Raw genomic sequence first — 16765 nt, forward strand, 5'->3', positions numbered from 1 at the left:
TAATTAACCTGTAGACTGGGCTCCCCTGGCCTAAGGTATTGTCATTGTTCTTGCTTCTTGCTGACTGCTCTCAGTAGCCCCTCAGGAAAACAAACACACTCTACACAAGATAGTCACTGGCAGACAAATGTTTATCGGTATTTCACTTTCTGCTGATCCCTTGTTGTTTCATGCTAGTATGACCAGTTACTGTAAGTCTCTAATATCTTATGCTCAAGCCTATCATCAACAGGTTAAAGAAGCTTTCCAAGGATCTGATTTTAAAGGATCCTGTTTGTCACCGTCTAGAGCCTGATGACGGGGCATTCTGGAAGCATCATCAGAGAAAGAGAGCCCTTGAGGCCCATTGGAAGGGCAAAACTGGAAGGCATTGTATAGGATAACATGTATTCTGTACAAATGCTGGAGACCTCCATATCAAATTGACTAGGAAGAGAAGTAGCTGACATTGGTGTAGACTGCTTCTACCCAAGATACCAGAAAAAAACCTTCCTATTTTAATTAAACATGAAATCTTTTTCTTCATTTCTTTCTTTCCTTTATTCTGACATTGACCTATAAAAATAATGCCCTCATCTCTACCTCCCAGGTGATTGCTAAGGTAGGTAAACTATGGAATTTAAAACAACTTTTTATATCAGGCTAGGAGAAAATCTAACTGACTCTTGGCTTAAAAAGTCAAATACGACAATTCCTGTGAATGAATCGATTAATAGTGCCACCTCGGTGGATGTATTTGTGCCTCAACAGGGTTTATCTTTGTCTGGTTATAATTTTCCTTGGACTTATGAATGACTAGATGGCTGGCACACAGCTGGCAATGCCTCTTAGGTTATCTAACTGTGTCCCTCACTGCTCTAGAAAGGACCTACCAGGAGGCATTTATAAATTCAAAATTAACTCACTTTCAGATTCCTATTTCCTCAGTTAGGAGTAAACAGTAATGAGGCTATGATCAGAAACCTCTCCTTAGCTCTTAAAAATATTGAGAATCCAATGCTAAAGCAATAGCTGCCCAAGAAAACTCCTTAGACTTTCTGGTTGCTCTTGATAGTAGGATAGCCCTTGATTTTCTTCCAGCTCAGCAAAGAGCTGTCTGTGCGGTGGGCAACACCACCTGTCGTACCTAGACTAACACTCCTAGAGAAGTTGAAACTCAGTTACATTAGATCATTGAGTAAGCAGTCTGGCTTTAAAGGTTTTACTCCTTCAACGAGATCTTTCTTTCATGGGTTTGAGTCTTAGGGACCGTGGCTCTGAAGTGCAGTTCAAACATTGGGAATTATCCTCCGTATTATAATTATAATAATCTTTCTGGCATGTTGTGTTCTTGCAAAAAGTTTAATTGCATATTTTTAGCTCCGAATAGCGAAGTAATCTCCCTGAGACTGGAATGTCGGAAAGGGAACAAAGAATGACCAATTGAAAGAATGTGAACCAGAAGACACGGCCTGTGAGTAAAACAGGGATTGAGCAAAACAATCACGACCTGCAAGTATCACTCAGAAGACCATGAAAAGCCCTAAGAACTATGGAGGACTGACTGAGTGATGCTAATGCAAAAATTTTTTTTAATCACATCTCTCAGCTTGGCTGAGAGTTTTAATCAAATGGAAGGGATTGTTAAAACAAAGAAATAACAATCCCCAAATGGCTCCCATGACAGCAAACCAAGAATTAATTGCAGTTTCAGGCCTCCCAGGATGTGACCTTTAAACAGTCAATCTGAAATTTCCTGAGTTGCACAAGTTAGGTAACCTGCATGATAAAATCCATGCCAATTCCCTTTCCCCCAATAAAGATGTTCTGGCTGAAAATAACCCTATCTTTTCTTTTGCTAGTTACTTCCTGACCTCACCCTCCTTCCTATAAAAACTTTCCATCTTGTAAGCCTCCTCATAGTCCTCTTCTATCAGCTGGATGGGACGCTGCTTGATTCATGAATTGCTTAAGAAAGCCAATTACATCCTCATATTTACTCAGTTGAATTTTGCTTTTTAACAGATGGTATGTGAATTATATCTCACTAAAGCCATAAAAAGAAATTTTTAATAGATGTTTTGTGCAAATTAATAATGCTATGACATTTTATCCCATATTTTCTCTTCATTTCTTCCCTGGCATATTGTGCATGTACCAGAGAGCAATTTTATGAGATCTGAGTGTAATTAGTTACTTATTCCTCCCTTACTCACTGGACTTTAGAGTCATGAAGACCTTGTCTGACATAGTGCTATATTCCTAGAACTAGCGTAGAAAGGGTTCCCACAAATGTTATCTGGATGAATCAATAAACCAATAAATATAAACCTCTATAGGAGCTTACCACCGGTTTACCCTTCTGGCCTCCATCACTTCCCACTCTGCCCCCATTTCAAGTAACTCATTTTCAGTGTGAATTTGTGGTATGAGTTGAACTGAAGCAGAATGTCACTTACCGAAAGGGGATGATTGCGCCATATTTCACTTGCTTTAGTTTAACTCAGGATTGTTTTCATTACTCTTTTAATCAAAATTCAGCACTAACCAAGCAAAATGCTTTCTCTTCTTTTCAAAGGAAAATCAAAAAGTATTTCACTTATGAGCCTCCCCAAGTAGATTTTCTGCAAAGAACTGCAAACAATGTAGCAGGTTTATATTAGACTGTTTACTCAGATTCTGTAGATCAAAGTCCAATGTTGACTTTGATGTGCTGCTGAGGACAAGAATTTTTACAAAGTACACCTTTAACTGGTTTGTCAACTGCTGGAAGTAACTCAGCAAAATATTTCTTTCTGTAACTAATGAAAACGGCTACCTACTTGACCCTAAAAAATTTGGAGAAACAGCTTCTATGGCCCTGCTTTGGAGGTGAGACAGGGCTAATTGAGGAGAAATTGTGTTCATCACACACTTAGTGTGGAAGGAAGCATTTTCTCCGCTTGAACTTTTCTATATACAGTCATTTTGCCTTATCTCGGGGATCACCTCTTCAGCCTCCATGGCCTTTAAGGACCTCCTGGATCAAGTTGGAGGCCTGGGGAGATTCCAGATCCTTCAGACAGCTTTCCTTTGTATCTGCGCCATGATAGCATACCCTCATGTTCTATTGGAGAACTTCACTGCAGCTGTCCCTGGTCACCGCTGTTGGGTCCAAATCCTCGACAATGACACTGTCTCTTCTAATGGCACTGGTATCCTCAGCCAAGATGCTTTCCTGAGAATCTCTATCCCACTGGATTCAAACCTGAAGCCAGAGAAGTGTCATCGCTATGTCCATCCCCAGTGGCAGCTCCTTCACCTGAATGGCACCTTCCCTAACACGAGTGAACCAGACACAGAACCCTGTGTCGATGGCTGGGTATATGACCGAATCTCCTACTCCTCCACCATTGTGTCTGAGGTAAGAGGCCCCATTCACCTTTTGTGAGTACATGGTGTGGGTATTAAAGGTAGAAAAATAATGAAGATGCTTCCAGCCTTTAGTCACTACATAGGTAACAACTCTTCATTCTTTCAGTAGATATTAAATGCTTCACTTTTAAATAAATAATAAGACTAATGAATTCAATAATGGATGTGAACCCTGCTATCACAGTGCTTTTATTCTTGAAAGGACCAAAGTTTAAACAACTAATTTATGTAATGTGTTAGAAATGTTATTGTAAGTCAGTAATGCTTACCTTTTGGTTGCAAATTATAAATTTTTGGGAGATTGATGAAAACCTCCATGCTCAGACTGTACCGCAGAGCAATCCTATAAGAAGGTCTATGATGAAATTCAGTCATGAAAAAATTTTAAAACTCAGATAATTGAACTCTATGGCCAGTTAGCATGGAGTAAAACAGAGCATTACCAAAACTTACAATTTTAAAGGAGGCTTCCAAAAACAGTTATGTATAAGCTGAGATTGGAATGAGAAGATCAGCTAATTTAGAAAGGGAAGCTGGAAAGGAAGATAGGAGTCCAATATACTAAAATTTGCAAGTAATGTTAAGCTGTTTCCAATGAGGGGTTATAAACTGCTGTGGAGCTCTCTTTTGCAAGTTTCCTTCTCTTGCAGTGGGACCTGGTATGTGAATTTCAGTCACTGATCTCAGTGTCTAAATTCTTAGTCATAGCTGGAATGCTGGTGGGAAACATCATATATGGCCATTTATCAGACAGGTGAGTGTCTCTAGATCACAGCTCCCTTTACTCCTGGGTATTTTCATGATTTCATGAATCATTCCATCATTAGGAAATAAATATTGCAAATTACAGTCCTCTGGAGCTGCCTTGGTCTCCAGTGTTCTAGAAGTACAAATAGAGAATTAATCATTGTGCTGAGTGCTGTTTTTTTCAGCATTGAGCTTTGTGTACAGGACTCAGTAATGGCATTTCCATCTAATCTGGAAGCATATTAGGACAGGATACAGAAAAGAGGTGCTATAACTTGTAGTTTAGAAACATGAGAAAGCGACACCTATGGGAATGGAGAGGAAAATATTTCATGGCATGAGATTTGGCCTGTTTGAAGACTCAGATATAGAAAACTGCTTTGCTGGCCTTGTCCAGGGGTGTCATGTTTCTGGACGTTGTGAGCTGAATTGCGGCTTCCCAGAAAATGATCACCAGGGTCTAGTTGCCCTACTGTGATGGATAGATTTTCTTATAAAACCTGTGTGGTACAGAGCAGTGCATCATTGGTGGTGTGTTAAAAAATTATGCCAGTAACCTTAGTTTTTGGTTTTGCACAAACAGGTTTTTAAAGGTAAGTTTTGTAATCGTTTAAAGTAATTAATCTAAGAATAACTGCTGTCACATTTTTCATGTGAGAAGTTTGGGGAATTCTGTGCCTGACCGTACCTCTTCTCATATAGACTTAACTCTGAAATCATTGCCAACACTCAACCATGTCTCTCCTGAGGGAGGTGGAGCACATGAGGTGCCCCTTACCATTCACCTGCATAATATTTACTGTTGTCTCAGCTGAGAAATGTGAACGTTAAATATATCACAGTAAATGTAACATAGAAAAGAGTTCAGAGCCAGAGTTTTCATTTTCAACAGTCCAGTAACATGGCCTCCTGTGACAGTGTCATGATAAATTATAGATATATCAATTTTTATGGATGACATGGTAGTAGAGGCAAGGGATGGAAAAGGCTTAGTAGCAGATAACAGTGGAGGACTAGCTGAAATTGAGGTAGTTTGAAAAATCCAAGGATTTTGAACTTCATCAGCAAGCTAAGAGGAAAAACTAAAAGGTATGTGTAGGAAAGGGGCATGAACAAATTGATACTTTTTAAATAACACTCTCAACTATTCATAATATTGCAATACCGGAAGCAATCTAGAAGTCGATCAATGATAAAATAAGATGCAGGATATTCATATAATAAATTAATCTACAGTAAAGGGAATGAACAAACTACTCTGTGCAGTAACACAAATGAATATCAGAATCATGCAGTTGTGCAGAACAAGCAAAATACAAATGATTACATATCAGACAATTACACTTTTAGGTGGAGTCAAAAACAGGCAAGCTATACTAAGTTGTTGGAAGTTGGAAAATTGGTTCTCTTTAGAATTTTACTGTGATTGTCTTGAAACTGTAGAGCAGTTTGGGTCAGATTGTCATTTTTAACATACTGATTTTTGTGATCTGAGAATATTATGGAGATATTAATTTAGATATTTTTAAATTTCCTTTTTCAGTGTTCATAGTTTGTGGGAAGAGTCGTGCATTTTTTTCCATAAAATTTACTTCTATTTAACTTGGTTTATGAGGCTATGAAGTTGTTTTTCGTAACTTTAATGTCTAATCATTCATTGCACATACGTAGAAATGCAATTGATTTTTATGTATTGATTCTACCAACTGCCATCCTGATAAATTTATTACTACTGGTAGATTTATTGTGAATTCCTTGAAGTTTCCTACTACTCTATCTTTTCATCTGCCAGTAAAGATAGCTTTACTTATTATTTTCATTTATTTTGCTTTTTACTCTTTTTTCTATCAATAGCTATAACGTTCAGTATCATGCTTAATGCAATTGGTGAGAGATGATAATCTTGCCTCATCTGACCTTAGGTAGAATGCACTGACCCTTTCACTCTTGAGTATAATATGAGATAGAGGATAATGGTAGATACTCTTAATGAGTTTTAAGAAGTTTTCTTCTGTTTCTGGTTTCCTGAATATTTTATTTGGAAAGATAGTAAGTGCTATTGAAGACATACTATAGACCATCTAATACTTGAAGGAGAAGCCTAGTTCAGATTTTTTTGGAGATTAAGACATTCAAAAGCAGCCATACATAAGGTGTAATTCAGAAAGCCATGCAAGAGGCCAGGCAACACACATGCTCAGAAAACACATGAGAACATATAAAGCTTTTGCCTCAGGTTGATGCCTACCCTACCACAAACCTGGCTAAGGCTTTAAGGAGTGCCTTGAAACAGATGCAATCTGCAAACATTGGGAGATCTCCAGACACTCAAGGAAATGTCTGTCAAAACTTAGCTGAACATGAACTAATAGTTTTGCAAAACAGTTTGGAAAAGTCTCAGAAAAATAGACTACTTAACCCTTCAGCTATTAAAAAAAGAATGAGAAATCAATGGGGAAGAAGGAAAATCTGACTTCCAGAGTTACAACATACAGTAGTGAAATGCCCAATTTTCAACAACAACAGAAATATCAGAAGGCATGCAAAGAAACAGGGAAACACGACCCTTTAAAAAGAGGAAAAACCCTGATAGAGACTATTCATGAGTAAGCTTGGAAGTCAGACATCCAGACAAAGACTTTAAAACAACTGTCTTAAATATGTTCAAAAAGATGAAATAAAGCATGGAAAAAGAACTAAAATAACTCAGGAAAATACTATATGAACAAAATGAGAATATCTACAAAGTGATATAAATTATTAAAATGGAACCAAATAGAATTTTCTTTTTTTAGTGAGGAAGATTGGCTCTGAACTGACATCTGTTGCCAATCTTCCTCTTTTTGCTTGAGGAAGATTGTCACTAAGTTAACATCTGTGCCCATCTTCCTCTGTTTTGTATGTGGGATGCCACCACAGCATGGCTTGATGAGTGGTGTGTAGGTCCACGCCTGGGATACTAACCAGTGAACCCTGGGCCACCAAAGTGGAGCATGCGACCTTAACTGCCATGCCACTGGGCCATCACCCAAAAAACATTTTAAATTGTCCTTAATTCACTTTCTATAAGACAGCTGACCTGGACTTTTCAAAAAAGGAATGTCATGCAAAAAATAAGTGGAGTGATCATTCTAGATTCAAAAAAACCCTAACAAAATGTAAGAACAAAATGCAATCTGTAAACTCCAACTACATCATGGATGGAATAAATAAAAAGAACAGCTAGAAAGAGAGTCTGAGGACCTTTGCAACAATTTGAATATAGTCTAATAGCTGATAGGATGGAATCAGTGTTCTTGGGTGTGATAATGGAATTATAATAGATTGGAAACTGTCCTTATTCTTAACTCAAGTATGCTAAAAACTTCAGGAGTGATGTGTCATATGGTTTGTAACTGCCTTTCAAATGATTCAACAAAAAAGTGTGTGTGTGTGTTCACATACATGCAAAGAAATAAAGCCAATGCAGCAAAATGATATCTCATGGTGAGCCTGATTGAGGTTTATACCAGGATTCGCTACAGTATTCATTTAAACTGTCTTTCATGTTTGAAAACTTTCAAAATAAAGAGTAGTTGGGAATAAATCCACCCAAATGAGAGCCAACATTAACATCATCTTGTTATATTTACATATATCACAAACATATGTTTTAAGTAAAGTTGGGATATATGTGATGTATGTACAATTGTGTAACCTCTTTTGACATATTTGTTTATAGATATATATCACATTTTCTTTTCAAATAAAATATTTTTTCAAATAAATTTTGTAACAAAGCCAAAAAGAAATACACACAAAGATTCTCCACTTATCTTCATTAAACATCGTTGTAATCACAGCATTACTATATTACTCAAGATAACTGGTTGCAGTAAAAAATCCAGAATCCTAGTTGGTTACCTGAATAAAAGAGTGATTCTCATTCATGTCATAGTTTGGTGTGGATTAAGTAGGGATCCAGGCCCCCATCTTCTAGACAATGACTAAGGAAACAATTCCTTCCATCATGTGAATTTTCATCAAGCAGTTTTTGTTTCCAGCCATGTTGTCAGATGGAATAGGTAGAATCAAAATTGATTTTATATGGACAGAGCTGGAAGTGGTCTACGTCATTTCTGTCCACAGCCCATGGTCAACACAAAGGTGAATGGACCATACTTAATTACAAGACTGGGAAGTATAGTCTTCCTCCGTGTCCAGAAAAAAAGAGAAGCAATGGTGAGCATCTAGCCAGTTCACACAATAATTGATAATGAAACAATGTTTATATTTTGCACAACACAGATTTCCCTTTTTTTGGATGTCAAGAAGAGATGGTTGAATTATCATACTCCTCATTACATAAGACAGTGTTCTCATTAACTTGGTCTTGAAATCCCCTCATATGCATATGTATATATCTGTTTCACTTTTTCTCCATGCTCTACTCCCATTTCTCTCCTCCAAATGTAGGGATTATTATAGTGTGTTGATTACACTATTTTAAAATTATGTATGTTTTCACAAAACTAGTGACATTGTTTCATTTACATTTACGGTAATTTACATATTATGTAAATATATTTTCTCATTATTTTTTGTTTGTACAATCACCACTATGTTTTTTAGATACATACACATTCTTATGTACACTTCTAGTTTATTTTCCTAGTTGCTAAATATTGCTGCACATTGTGGTTCCATCACACTGTTCTTAACCCCTCTTTTGGGAAAGGATAGCCAGATTGCCTCCAAAGACCTGATACCACAAATTTCCCTACATGTAAAAAACTTACCTGTGACTATTTCCTTTGAGTACATTATATATCATTATACATAACTACTTTTTGTTTTGACTGACCAGGCTTTCCAATAATCACCACTACATCATTTCCTTAATCATAGCACTTCTTTGTATTGATTCCATACCATTCTGAATTGAAACACAAATATAAGAATAAAGTATATATTGTATAATAACTCAGAATATAAAATATTTGACAGTTGTATTATAATATAAGTATAGTGTGAGTGAAGTAAATATTATAGAACAGTTTCCCAGTCCAATTTTTGTCCATTTGTTAATATTAATGGTCATATAGAATCAGCACAGGGGCCTTATTCCACAGAAAGACACCTTTTTCCAGAAATCTGTGAAACATAGAATTCTCTTTCCCTTTTATTTTTTTAACCTCACTGTTTTCTAGTTATTCATTCTCCATCTTACATAATTTCTTTCCTCTGAGAACTTTCTATGAGTTCCTCTGTATGTATTGTGGCTCTCTTCTACCATGCTTAAGAGGAAGCATGTTGTCCAATATCTGCAAACCCACACTCAGCAGAGAGTAGTTCTTATGCAAACTTTCATTAACTTTGGTATATTTTTTCACAGATGTTGCTTTTACATCAGGTTTGTTTTGCTATTAGAATGCTTCATATTCCTTTTTCCAGGTTAATTGAGACATAATTAACATATACCATTATGTCAGTTTAAGGTGTACAATACAATAATTTATACAGATATATATTGTGAAATGATTACCAATATAGGGTTAGTTAACATCTCCATCACCTCACATAATTACCATTTTGTGTGTGTGGTGAGAACATTTAGATCTACTTCCTTAATGACTTTCAAGACTATTGTTAACTATAGTCTCCAAGACATATTAGATCCCTAGAACTTATTCATCTCATAACTGAAAGATTGTACCCTTTGTCCCACATCTCCTCATTTCCACAAATCCTCCAGCCCTGGAAACCACCATTCTACTCTCTGTTTCTATGAGTTCAGCTTTTTCCCTGGTAACCAGAGAATAACCTATAGTGATTACACAAATGAACATGATCAAGATGTTAAAGCATATTGATACCAAAACATCAAAACACAAAAAGAGAACATGATAAGAAGAACATGATAACAAGGAAGAAAAGGTCTACAAAAAAGTCAGAAAACAATTAACAAAATGGCAATAGTAAGTCCTTACCTATCAATTATTACTTTAAATGTAAATTGATTAAATTCTCTAATCAAAAGACAGAATGGTTGAATTGATAAAAAAAATCCAGCAATAAAACAAGATGAACAATCCATTGATATGCTGCCTACTAGAGACTCACTTTAGCCTTAAAGACACAATTGACTGGGATGATGGCCTGGAAAAAGATATTTCAAGCAAATGATAAACAACAAAAAAAGCAGGGGTAGAAATACTTGTATCAGACAAAATAGACTTTAAACTAAAAAGGGTAAAAAGAGACAAAGAAAGCCATGACAGCATGACAGAGTGGTTAATACATCAAGAAGATACAACAATTGTAAATATTTATGCACCCAACATCAGAGAACCTAAATATATAAAGCAAAAACTAACAGAGCTAAAAGGAGAAACAAACATCAATATGATAATAGTTGGGGAATTTAATACCCTACCCTCAACAGTGGATAGATCATCCAGAAAAACAATCAATAAGAAAACAGAACATTTGAACAACACTGAGGACAAACAGACCTAAGAGATATATTCAGAACATTCTATCCAACAACAGCAGAATATACATTATTCTCAAGTACACATGGAACATTTTCTAGGATAGATCATATGTTAGGCCAGAAAGCAAGTCTCAGCAAATTAAAGAAGATTGAAAGGATACCAAATATCTTCTCTGACCACAGTGGTATGAAACAAGAAAACAATAACAGGAGAAAAACTGGAGAACTCACAAAAAAAGCAAATTAAACAACACTCTCCAGAACAACAAATGGATCCAGCAAAAAATTAAAGGGGAAATTAAAAAGTATCTTGAGAAAATGAAAATGGGAACACAACATACCCAAATTTATGGGATGCAACAAAAGCATTTCTGAGAAAAGTTCATAGTAGTAAATGCCTACATTAAGAGACAAAAAAGACCTCAAATAAAAAACTTAACTCAATGGCTCAAGGAACTAGAAACCAAAAAACAAATTTAGCCCAAACTTATCAGAAGAAAGGAAATAATAAATGAAATAGAGAACAGGAAAACAACAAAAAAGATTAACAAAACTAAGTATTGGCTCTTTGAAAAGATAAACAAAATTGGCAAATCTTTTTCTAGAGTAACAGGTAAAAAAAGAGAGGACCCAAATCAACAAAATTATGAATGAAAGAGGAATCATTACAACTGATACCACAGAAAGACAAGAGGCCACTATAAACAACTGTATTGCAACAAACCGGGCAATCAAGATAAAATGAAAACAATTCTAGAAACAACCTACCCAGACTGAATCAGGAAGAAATAGAAAATCTGAACAGACCAATTACTAGCAAGGAGATTGAATCAGTAATCAATAATCTCTGAACAAAGAAAAGCCCAGAACCAGACGGCTCCTCTGCTGAATTTTATCAAACATTTAAAGAATAATTAACACTAATCCTTCTCAAACTCTTCCGAAAAAATCAGAGGGAGAAGTTCCAAAGTCATTTTATGAGACCAGCATTACCCTGATACCAAAGCCAGAAAAAGACACTGCAAGAGGAAAACTAGAGGAGTGACATCAGCATTGTGGCAGGGTCAGTTGTCTCCTTTGTCTCCCCCCTCTAAGTTGCAAGCTGTAGGGCATCCATTGGCCAACAAAGGACTCCCTGCACAGCACATCAGAATGTCTGAGAGATCCATGCATCTGTACATCTGAAGGTGGGTGGACTGGACTTCTAGGAGGTGGTGGAACTAGGTGAGCAGCCCCCTACCCCTCCAGTGACGGCGGTGATCCAAGAGGCAGATACCCCCAGCATTTGGTGGTGGTGCCCTGATCTGAGATTTCAAAGAAGACAATGACACCAGAGACCAAGGCTGCAAAAGCAGCAAAAACACTCTAGGTTTACCCCTTTCCCTCTTTCAGTGGTGGCAGAGGGCACCCATGATCTGATGATTCCAGAAACACACTGGTGCTTGTGGCCCAGCTCCCCCCGTCTCCCTCAGTGGTGGCAATCCAAAATGTGAATACCTCTAGCAGAGGCAATGGTGCCCTGACCTGAGGTTTCAAAAAGTGCACCGGTGCTGGAGACAGAGTCTGCAGGAGAAGCAGCAGTGCTGTGGCTGAGCCCTACCCCTCCCCAGCAGTGGCAGGTAGCACTTGTGACCTGAGGCATCACAAATCACAATACAACCTTTGACCCAGCCCCCAGTGGCAATACCTCTGACACTGGCCTTATCAGTAACAGGTGACATATACAAGACTCCCTGGCAGTGGCAGCAACACCCATGACTCAGCCCCCAGGAGTGGTGCTGCCTACAGCTCCAGATAACCTAGGAGAAGCAACACAGGTCTTGCAGGGGGCATCAGCACCTGAGGCTGTGGAAAACCCACAGAAAGTCAGTGAGGGAACAGGAGACCCAGGTGACCCCAGAAGCAGCAATGATGCTTACAGCCTGGTGACCCAGGAGGCAACACCCAAAACTGAAGCAACATTTTAAACAGCAAGGCACCAGCATCCTCGGAGGCACAAGCAGCATAAAGAGGGCACTGACACTTGCACAAACATTCCCTAAATTTCAAAACGTGGCTACATTCTCATAGTTATTTTTACACTGGGTAGTTCTTGTTCCTTGATCTAACCTGTACCTGTTTCTCAGGTTTGGGAGGAGGTTGATACTCAGATGGTGTTTGCTCCAGTTCGCCATTGCTGACACCTGTGCAGCCTTTGCTCCCACCTTCCTCATTTACTGCTCACTACGCTTCTTGGCTGGCTTTTCTGTCATGACCATCATGTTAAATAGCACCATGCTCAGTAAGTCAACACTTTTGATCTTGTACATTTTCTAAGCCTTGACTTTGATGTAGACATTCCACCGTTGTTTAAAATCAAAATCCTGTTTGTGTTTTCTTTCAGTTGTAGAATGGACAGTGCCCCGATTCCAAGCCATGGGAACAACACTTGCATTCTGTTCTCATAGTATTGGACAGATAATATCAGGAGGACTGGCTTATGCCATTCGAGACTGGCGCACCCTCCAGCTGGTGGTTTCTGTGCCGGTATTTGTCATCTTTCTGTCTTCAAGGTACAAGCTCTCTCTCAGTCTTAGAGGATCCTGGAATGAAAGATGCATGGAATCAAGAGACATGAATTCTCTGTGATCCTTGGTCAACACTTGAGCATGTACTCTACTAATCTGTGTAATTTCAGAAGCTCAACAGACACCATTGCCAGATTATATCATGGAAATGAAATTATGTTTAATTTCAGATAAACAACAAATATTTTTGTATAATAATATCCCAAAGTTTAAATGGCACACAATTACACTGAAAATTCTTCATTTTTGTGAAATTTCTATTTATCCGAGTGGTCTGTATTTTCATGTGCTAAGTAGAAAAATACAGAATGTTCCATTAAATTCAAATTTTGGGTAAATAGCAAACAATATTTTAGTACAAGTGTGCCCCAAATATTGCATGGAACATAGTTATACTAAAGAGTTATTCACTGTTTATTTGAATACAAATTTAATTAGGCACACTTTATTTATAGTTACTGATATTGGCATTTCCCCTGAATAAGAGTGAAGCCAATGTTCCAAGTAGTGAAAGTGTACTGCATTAAGGTGTCATCTTCATATTTTCCTAGTTACAATATAAGAGAAAGTAAGTTTATATTTTCTGGTATAACCAAACAGTGGTGGATATTACATTGGAGTTGAAAGGCATAAGCAGGGGAGGAAAATTTCCTTCTACCCTTGTAGGTCCTGTGAATGGCCTAAGAATTAAACTGACATAAGACAATTAACAGGAGAAATGCACATAAATTTATTCAATATTTTATATGTATACGTCTTCAGGAGAAAAATTAAGACCCAAAGAAGCCATTAGGCCCAAAAGCTTATTTACATTTTTATACACAATGAAAACTATAAATTGTGTAGATGCGATGAGACACATTGGTCTGGACTAGGGGTGGGAATTTGTGGGACAAAGACTAAGAAATATATGGGGAAACTAAGGGAAAGTAACAGTTATTTTGGTAAGTTTGTTTGTATAGGTTCTTTTTGATGTCAACTCCAAGTCTCTGATGATAAGAATGTTCTTTTCTTCCTGGCACAAGAAGGGCATCTTTTCATGGTAAATTTTACGACTCTCTTAGGTAGAAAGGGAAGACAGAGAGATCTTCCTGCATCTGCTGTTTCCCAAGTTCCTTCAGCTCAAATAATCAATGTTTTAAAGCAGCATATTTTGGGTGGCATGTTCAGAGCTGCTTCCCATTTCTGGACAAAGATAATATGAAAAATGGGAAAATGAGAGTTAACGGCACCTCTGTTCTGTCCTTTGATCAGTTGGCTGATGGAGTCTGCTCGGTGGCTGATTATCACCAACAAGCCTCAGGAGGGCTTAAGGGAACTCAGAAAAGCTGCACACAGAAATGGAAAGAAGAATATCAAAGACACCCTAACCCTGGAGGTGAGAAGGATGGGAGCTGGTTATGGGTTGTAGAGAACACATGACCTGACATCTACATTAGTCAGTATCCAAGCAAGGTAAGGTCTTAGGAGTGGTTATGGGTCTTCTGACCTCACTGTTCTTGTTATTAGTTGAGTGTCAACATCATTTGGGTAACATTAGAAAAGGGCATGTTGTTACTGAAAGTATTTGACACGAATTTTACTCAATGGAGGAAGGAAGGACTGAGTACTAACAATTATAAAAACTGCAGACTCACAAAGAAAAAGAGAAAGCTCAAGTAAGTAAAGTTAGAAAAAATGAGAAATTGTAACACATAGAATACAAAGGATTATAGAAGAAGCTATGAAAACCTATATGCCAACAAATTAGATAGTCTTGAAGAAAAGGATAAATTCTTAGAATTATGCAATCTTCCAAAACTGAATGAAGAAGAATAGAGAATTTGAATAGACAGATAACTAGTAAGGAGATCCAAACAGTTACCATAAACCTTCTAAAAAACAAAAGTCATAGCTTCTCTGGTAAATTATATTATTCAAAGAAGTTATATTCAAAGAAGATTTAATACCTATCTCACTCAATCTTCCAAAAATTTGAAGAGGAAGAGATGCTTCCTAACTCCAGCTAGGCCAACATTAGGCAAACATTACCCAGATACCAAAACAAGAGAAGGAGAGCACAAAAAAGAAAATTACAGGGGCTGGCTCCCTGGCCCAGTGGTTAACTTCATGTGCTCCACTTCAGTGGCCCAGGGTTTCACCAGTTCAGATCCTGGGCACAGACATGGCACCACTCATCAGGCCATGTTGAGGTGGCGTCCCACATGCCACAACTAGAAGGACCCACAACTAGGATGTACAACTGTGTATTGGGGGGATTTGGGGAGAAAAAGCAAAAAGAAAAAAAAAGGTTGGCAACAGTTGTTAGCTCAGGTGCCAATCTTTAAAAAAAAACAAAAAAGAAAATTACAGGCCAATGTCACTGGTGAACAAAGATGCAAAAATCGTCAACAAAATATTAGCAAATTGAATATAACAACACATTAAAATGATCATAGACCATGATCAAGCCAGATTTATTCCAGGGGTGCAAGGATGCTTCAGCATCTAAAAACTGATCAATGTGATACACCACATCAACAAAATGAAGAACAAAAATCACATGGTCATCTGCATAGATGCCAACAAAGCATTTAACAAGATACAGCATCTATTTATGATAAAACCTTAAATAAAAGGGTTTAAAAGGAAAGTATCTCAACAGATAACTTTTTAAATATTGTATAAAACCCTAAAGAATCCACCAACAAACTATAAGAAATGATAAAATAATAGAGTAAAGTTGCAGAGTACAAAATCCACATACAAAAATCAGTCGTGATTCTGTTCGCTAAGAATGAAGTTCCAGAAAGAGAAATCAAGAATACAGTTTCATTTATAATCACAACAAAAAGAATAAAATACCTAGGAATAAATTTAACCAGGGATGTGAAAGACCTATTACCTGAAACCTATAAAACGTTGAAAGAATTCGAAGACAAGAAATGAAAAGATATTCCGTGCTCATAAATTGGAAGAATTAGACTTAAAATATTCGTTCTTCCTAGGGCAATCAACAGATTCAATGCAATGCCTGCCAAAGTCCCAAAGACATCTTTCATAGAAATAGAACAAAGAATCCTAAAATTTACATGAAACACCAAAAGACTCCCAATAGCCAAAGCAATCTTGAGATAAAACAAAGCTGGAGGTATCAAACTCCATGATTTCAAAAATATACTACAAAGCTATAGTAAAGCTATAGTAATTGAAACAGCGTGATAGTGGCAGAAAAACACACACACACAGATCAATGGAACAGAATCAAGAGCCCAGAAATAAACCCACACATCTATGAACACCTAATTTTCAACAAAGGTGCCAAGACCATACAATGGAGAAAGGAAAAATCTCCTTAATAAATGGTCAGCCACGTGAAAAGAATGAATGTAGACCATTATCTTACACCATACACAAAAATTAACTCAAAATGGATTAAAAACTTAATGTTTAAGACCTGAAACCTTAAAACACCTACAAGAAAACATAAGCAGTACACTCTTTGACATCAGTCTTAGCAATATCTTTTTGAATATCAAGTCTCCTCAGGCAGAGAAACAAAAAGAAAAAGTAAACAAATGGGACTACATCAAACAAAAAGTCT

The 16765-nt window shown here is 37.2% G+C and overlaps 1 protein-coding gene across 6 annotated transcripts in view; it reads left to right on the top strand.

Moving 5' to 3' along the window:
- The first annotated feature begins 2653 nt into the window (after nucleotides 1–2653).
- LOC103542273 (organic anion transporter 7-like) overlaps nucleotides 2654–16765 on the top strand; it is a 29796-nt gene continuing 15684 nt past the window's right edge. For 3 of the 6 annotated variants that reach the window (XR_011524136.1, XR_011524137.1, XM_070565357.1), the window contains exons 1-5: nucleotides 2700–3382; nucleotides 4044–4147; nucleotides 12742–12896; nucleotides 12999–13167; nucleotides 14437–14560. Coding sequence is in view for 4 of the 6 variants with exons in the window: in XM_070565357.1 (XP_070421458.1) it covers nucleotides 2981–3382; nucleotides 4044–4147; nucleotides 12742–12896; nucleotides 12999–13167; nucleotides 14437–14560 (954 nt within the window). In the remaining 2 variants the exon portion in view is untranslated. Of the gene's footprint in view, nucleotides 3383–4043; nucleotides 4148–12741; nucleotides 12897–12998; nucleotides 13168–14436; nucleotides 14561–16765 lie in introns of all 6 variants that reach the window. The other 3 variants (XM_008509206.2, XM_070565355.1, XM_070565356.1) reach the window with 3 other exon arrangements.

Source organism: Equus przewalskii, chromosome 11, assembly GCF_037783145.1.
Source record: "Equus przewalskii isolate Varuska chromosome 11, EquPr2, whole genome shotgun sequence".
NCBI lineage: Eukaryota > Metazoa > Chordata > Mammalia > Perissodactyla > Equidae > Equus > Equus przewalskii.